Below are 6,969 nucleotides of genomic sequence, written 5' to 3' on the forward strand. Positions count from 1 at the left end.
CAGTTAGGAATTTTATAAGCTCTGTCTGGCTAGTTATCTCCACTTGGTAGAAAGATAGCGTCCTGTCTGGGCAGGAGATGCAGACCGGAGAGTCCAACACGGTGTCCCGGAGGCAGGCAGGGGGCACACGGGGGGAGGCAGGCAGGCGGGGACTGGGAGGAGCAGCTGTTCCCCAGGCCGCTGCTGCCAGGCAGAAGTGGGCCCCGGGCCCCGGGCAGGAAGTGCAAGGTTTTCAATGGAAAACCCCCCAATTAAAAAGGACTGCCACATGCAGATTCCGGGGCGGGGAGGGACAGAACATCCGGGGCCACGCTCGCCCCCGTCCTTGGCCTGCCGGTCCTGCCGGAGAGATGGGCCCAGTGGACACCGGGTGGGTGAAGGGACAGACGCCCTTGGGCAGCGGTGCAGAGAGAGCTGGGGGGTGGGGGGGTGGCACAGGGGTGCCCCGGGCGCTGTAGGGCGGGTCTGCCCATGACAAACCGAGACCTGGCTGCGAACCCGAGGAGAACCCCGCCTGCCCTCCGTAGACTCACGGAAGCCTTGGCTCCTGGACCGCTTGGACGCGGCTCCCCCGGGGGTGACTCCGGCGGCCCATTTTATTTCCCAGTCGGCGCCACATCCGGCAAAAAAAAACTTAAAAATGCGGAGGAGGGTCCTCGCACTCGCATCTCAGACCTGGTGAAAATGGCCTTTAAAGTTGTAACCGGGAGGAGGCCGCGAGGCCCCAGAGGAGGCCCGACGGGGCCCAAGCCGCACGCGCCGCGTCTCAGGACCCGAACAGGGGAGCAAGTCGGGCTCCCGGAGCCCGTTTCAAGGGCGGCACCGAGGGACCCTGGGCCTCACTGTCCTAGTCCCCGGCCGCGCCTCGTGTAAGATGATGGGCCCCTGGAAGTCCGACTGTCCCCCCCGGGGCATCCTCGGCGCCTCCCCGCGGAGGCTTTCCAGCTACTGGGTGTGCAGGAGACTGACGGCCCAGACGCCGACACCCCACTCGCCCGAGCCCAGGGGTCCGCTCCAGGCAGCGGGTAAGCCCGTATCCTTCTTGCTGGACTCGGGGGGACCATTCTGTCCTGGCCTCCTACTCGGGACCTAGTCAGCCCCCCTCCCCCCCATGGTGATGGGAACTGATGGCACCTCCTCCGGGCCTAGGTCAACCCCGCCCCTCACTTGTAGCTTGGACGGGTTCCCTTTTGCTCTCTTTCCTTATCACGCCCTCTTGCCCGGTGCCCCTTCTGGGAAGGGGCATTCCCTATAAACTAAGGGCCACCATACGGCTCTCCCCCTCTCCCACCACTCTAGCCACCCTGTCCTTTCCCTTCTGGCGTCGGAAGCCCCCGCACCCTCTTCCCGCCTTCTGTTTGTCATCCCCAGGTCTGGGATACCTCCAAGCCGGTTGTGGCCTCACACCATCAACCTATAAAAATCAAAGACCAATACACCTATCCAGCCCGTCCTCAGTTCCCCATTTCCCTGACACCCAGACAGGGACTAAAGCCCATCATAGACTGCCTCAAACAGCAGGGGCTCCTCATACCTATCAGCTCACCTTGTGATACCCCTATCCTCCCGGTAAGGAAGCCCACTGGGGCCTATCAGCTCCTTCAGGACCTAAGACTCATCAATGAGGCCGTTATACCCCTTCACCCAGTAGTGCCCAACCCGTGTGCTCTTCTTTCCAGCGTCTCACCCAACACCACTCATTTTTCCGTCCTAGACCTCAAGGACACCTTCTTCACTGTTCCTTTACACCCCGATTCCTACTTTCTCTTCGCCTTTACCTGGGAGGACCCAGACACACACATCTCAGGGCAGCTTACATGGACGGTCCGCCCTCAGGGCTTTCGAGATAGCCCCCGCCTCTTTGGGCAGGCCCTGGCCGAGGACTTCCAACAATGTTCTCTGAAAACTAGTACCCTCCTTCAGTAGGTAGACAACCTCCTTCTCTGCAGCCCTTCTCTCTCTTCTTCAGAGGATGATACCACCACTCTACTGAATTTTTTGGAGTCCAAGGGATACAGGGTCATGCCAGCTAAGGCTCAACTCTGCACCCCAACTGTCACCTCCTTGGTTAACTCCCACCTCCAAGTCCTTGACAAAGGACCGCATCCAGCTGCTCCAGGACTTCCAAACCCCTCAAAGCACCACCGAAATCCTTTCCTTCCTGGGATTGGTGGTTTTTTTCCGACATTGGATACCTAACTTCACCCTTCTGGTTCGACCCCTATATCAAGCAGCCAAGGAAACCCCCCACGGCCCCCTGACCGACCCCACTGCAGTCCAAAATCTGTTTTCCAAATTCAGGGACCGACTAATATCAGGACTCACTTTAACCCTCCCAGACCCTTCTAGACCGTTTCATCTTTTTACTGACAAACGATCTGGGTCTGCTACTGGCCTCCTTGCCCAACTGGCTGGGCCAACGTACTGGGCAGTAGCCTTTCTGTCCAAACAGCTAGACCCCACAGCTAAAGGCTGGCAACCCTGTCTCAGAGCCCTGGCGCCAGCTGCCTCCCTCACTAAGGAGGCTCTAAAACTCACCTTGGGGCAGCCCCTCACTGTTTTTTCCCCACACGGATCAATAGACCTGGTTGGCCACAGATCCCTGGCCCATTTGACCCCTTCATGCCTCCAACTCGATCATCTACTGTTTATTGAAAATCCTCAAGTGTCTTTATTTACTTCTCTGCGACTCAACCCTGCTACTCTTCTACCCACACCTCTTGTTTCTGAACCAACCCACTCTTGCCCACAACTCCTGGATGATCTTACCCCTTCTCATCCAGGTCTCTCTGACCAGCCTCTTCCTGATCCCGACCGGGTACTGTTTGTAGATGGGAGTTCCGACATGGCTCCAGATGGCCATGCTGGATACGCGGTGGTCACTCTGGAGACCATTGTTGAGGCGGCTCCCCTTCCTCCGGGAACTACCTCCCAGAAGGCTGAGTTAGTTGCCCTCACCAGGGCACTCCATCTCTCCAAGAATTTACGGGTTAACATCTATACAGATTCTAAATACGTCTACCTGGTTACACACACACATTCCGTACTTTGGCAAGAACGGGGGTTCCTGACCACCAAGGGCACGCCCATAGTTAATGGCCCCCTTATCTCCAAATTGTTGAAGCCCCTCAACCTCCCTACCAAAGTGGCCATTATACGTTGCCGAGGCCATCAAAAATCCCTGGAACTCGTTTCTCGAGGGAACAACAAAGCTGACACTGTGGCCAAACAAATGGCTAAAAAGGCTTCCCCAGCCCCTCTTCTGTTTCTGAACATACCCCATACCCCCTTCTCACTCGGATGAGGAGCTCAACACCCTCAAACAAATGGGGGGCAAACCTGCCGATAAGGGATGGATCTTTCTCCGAGAGAAAATCGCCCTCCCAAAGTCCTCTGCACCCTGCTTACTGAAATTCATCAGTCTCTACACATAGGACCTAAGGCTTTCTATCACTTTCTGTCACCCCTTTTTTATCACCCTCACCTTTGTAGGGCTATCGAGACTGTCCACCATGCCTGTAAAACATGCTCCTCCGTTAACTCACAAAGAGGGATCCCTCAACCGGGGCCCAACCACCAACTGAGGGGACACCAACCGGGCGAGGACTGGCAACTTGACTTCACCCATATGCCCTATCAAAAAGCCTTCCGATATATCCTAACTTTAGTGGATACCTTTACAGGTTGGATCGAAGCTTTCCCCACCACCGAGAGACTGCTGACGTTGTTGCCGAAGTACTTACTGAACACATCCTTCGCAGATTCGGCCTCCCTCGAACCTTACAGTCAAATACCGGGCCGGCTTTCACATCCAGCATCACTCAGGTCTCCGAAAGTCTCAGCATCACCCAGAAACTGCATGTACCCTACCATTCCCCAGTCCTCGGGTAAGGTAGAGGGAGCCAGCGGCCTTCTCAAGGGACAGCTTACCAAATTAACCCTTGAGACACACTTGTCGTGGCCTTCCCTCCTCCCCTTTGCCCTAACCAGGCTTAGGGCAACCCCAAGGGGAACCTCGGGACTTAGTCCTTTCAAATTACTGTATGGGTGACCCTTTCTTCTTACTCATAACGTGCGGTCATCGCCACACCCTGTCCTCTCCTATCTACCTTACCTGACTCCCCTGAGAACCCTTCTCCGGGCCCACACGGATTCCGTCATTCCTGCTCCAGGGGTACCGACTCCTGACGTGTTGTGAGATCTGTCCCCCGGAGATAGTGTTTTACTAAAAGAATTACACGCTAAGACTCTACAGTATAAGTGGACAGGCCCCTATACTGTTACCCTAACCACTTCTACGGCCGCAAAACTCCTGGGTCACTCCCCTGTGGGTACATATATCCAAACTAAAGAGGCCCCCTTACAAAATGATTGGACTATTCAAAACCCGGGCCCACCAAACTTCGTCTGGCCCGTGTCCCTTCTCATTTTAACACTCCCTCAGGGACCCATGACTAACTCCCGTGACCCATGCATGCGGGGCTCAGGTCGCAATCGATGTTTTCAGTCCTTCACCTTCATGCCTTCCCAATGCTACGCAGGAAACCCCCAGACCTGTACCACTACTCAAGTCCTGGGCAGGACTTTTTGGATTTCTGAATTAACCCAAACCAGTCGCTTCCCAGTACTGCTTACCCCAAATCCGGAGGAGTACGTTGGTCCTACCTGGCCCAAATAGGGCTCTGGGACAGGGGCAGGGTACAGGACCAGGCTTTAAAAAAATCAGTCTAAAATAATATTGCAGAATCTGGCTAAACTCTCCACCCCACCTCAGTATAGGGGAATCAACCTAAGGGCACTCCAACAACTAACCAAAATCCCTAACGAATCATACCCTTCACTCTGGACCTATTGGGGGACCCATTTCCCTCACCAGTGCCCCAAGCTTCACGTGCCTCCTGCCCTCTAATGGTGCAGCCCCCCGATCGTCGCTGCATGAACACAAGCATCTCCCCTCCTGCTGCACCACCTGGAGCCTCCCCTGCGCGGTGGCTTGCTCCTGGGGTGCGCAGCCAGCCACGACTCACCCGCGTGTGCGTGTTTCCGGGGTCCTCTCCGCTCGGCGCCGGGTACACAGGTGCCCGTGGGAGCCTGTCCGGTGCGTCCTGTCCCCACGGCGGGCGCCGCTGCTTGGGACCTCTTCCCCCACGGAGACTTGGCGTCTCCCCCGCCGGCCCCCTGCGTACCCTAATCATCCTGATCTCCTTTGCCCCTCGCGTCACCCGATTTTTGCAGGGAAAGCCCCCAGAAACCGCCCGGGGGGTGGTCAGCCAACTCCTCTTACACCCCTACACTCGCCTGCCCACCTCGATGAACCCCACGAACCCCACGACGCCCCTATAGCAGCGGGAAGCAGCCAGAGGGAATCGTCGCCGCATTATAACAAAACAAAAAGGTCGGAATGTTGGGCTGGCGAGACTGGGGACGTCGACATGGCCCACCCTGGCCAGCATCTCCCCGCCAAAGCCACCTGGCCTCCCTGCCCCCACCTTCTCGCCAAAACCTCTTTATAATCTTTTTTTTTTTTAAGATTATATTTATTTATTCATGAGAGAGACACACACACACACACAGAGGCAGAGACACAGGCAGAGGGAGAAGCAGGCCCCATGCAGGGAGCCCGATGTGGGACTCGATTCCAGGATCCCGGGATCATGCCCTGGGCTGAAGGCGGCGCTAAACCGCTGCGCCACCCGGGCTGCCCCACAACCTCTTTCTACGCCCTGCGGTGGGCCTGGGCGCGCCGTCCCTGACTCGGGCCTCCCTCTGGCCGGGACCTCGCCCAGGACGCTCCCCATTAAAGCACCCACGAACCTACCGCCTGGCTCTGCTGTCTTTAATTTTCTCCACCGATCATTAAAGGAAAACCTAACAGTGACATCTTTGGGGTCTGGTTATTCTTTTTGGTCACAGGTGACTGTCCTAAAAAGACACCCTCCCCTCCCACACCTAGGGCAAGGTGGTCTGGCTTGCTCCTCTATCTCTGGTTTCCTTACACCTCAGCATTTTGGGGACTTCTGTCAGCTTGATTCCGTGGCCCCCTGCCTGGCCCTGTTTGTCCCTAACTCAAAGAGGAGGTTAAAGAGGTATATTGAACAAATGTAATTTGGTACCCTGGATGGGATCTTGGAGCAGAGAAATGGGCTCAAGTAAAAACAAAGAACATGTGAGTAGAGCATGGACTTTAGATAATAAGAATCCATCGATACTGATTCTTTAATTTTGGTAAATATACCATATGAATAATATAAGGTCAATAATAGAGGAAATTGGATATGAGATACGTGAGAACTCTGTAGCACATTCACAACTTTTATATAAATCTCAAACTATTCTAAAATAAAAAGTTTTTTTTAATAAAAAATGATTAAACTAGCACAACGTACTATCTAGCAGGTGGATGGCTTGCCAACTAGGAACCTCACTGAGGTTGGGTCAGCCTTGCAGGTGGAGCTAATGGATTTACCAGCCAGAGGCTTGGTTGGAGGAGCTGACCATGGATCCTACCTCGAAAGGCCTGCTCTGTACTCTGATTTGAGCTTTCAGACCAGGAAGCAAATGAGAGCAGCTTTGGGCTCAGCAAATTTCCATGTGATTTTGCTCACTGTGTGTTTCTAGCACCTACAATGATGCCTGGCACAGAGTAAACAGTAAGTAAATGGTGGATTTATGCATGGGGAAGATTCGCCCAGTGGTTATGTATATACACTCTGGAATCACATATCTGAATTTGGTTCCACATTTTCTACTTCATAACTGTATCACTACTTGGCAAGTTTCTTATACTCCTTTGCCCCAAGCAATGAAATGTATCCTTTTGACTCAGTTTTTTAATCTGTTAAATAGACACAATTTTAACAATTAATCTAGTTACTATGAAAATTAGGCAAAATAATCCATATAAAACAATTATTATAGTATCTGTAGCTTTGAAGTCACACACACACAACAAAAATATCAGTGGCATAA

General features: G+C 54.0%; 1 protein-coding gene across 1 annotated transcript; it reads left to right on the forward strand.

Annotated features, from left to right (window-relative positions):
• Window positions 1-534: 534 nt before the first annotated feature.
• LOC119864105 lies at window positions 535-4,897 on the forward strand. The gene is made up of 2 exons (XM_038562446.1): window positions 535-1,025; window positions 3,684-4,897. The coding sequence occupies exons 1-2, from the start codon at window positions 875-877 to the stop codon at window positions 4,049-4,051; spliced, it is 519 nt and encodes a 172-aa protein (XP_038418374.1). The 5' UTR covers window positions 535-874; the 3' UTR covers window positions 4,052-4,897.
• Window positions 4,898-6,969: the final 2,072 nt, after the last annotated feature.

The sequence above is a fragment of the Canis lupus genome, chromosome 18 (assembly GCF_011100685.1).
Source record: "Canis lupus familiaris isolate Mischka breed German Shepherd chromosome 18, alternate assembly UU_Cfam_GSD_1.0, whole genome shotgun sequence".
Lineage (NCBI taxonomy): Eukaryota > Metazoa > Chordata > Mammalia > Carnivora > Canidae > Canis > Canis lupus.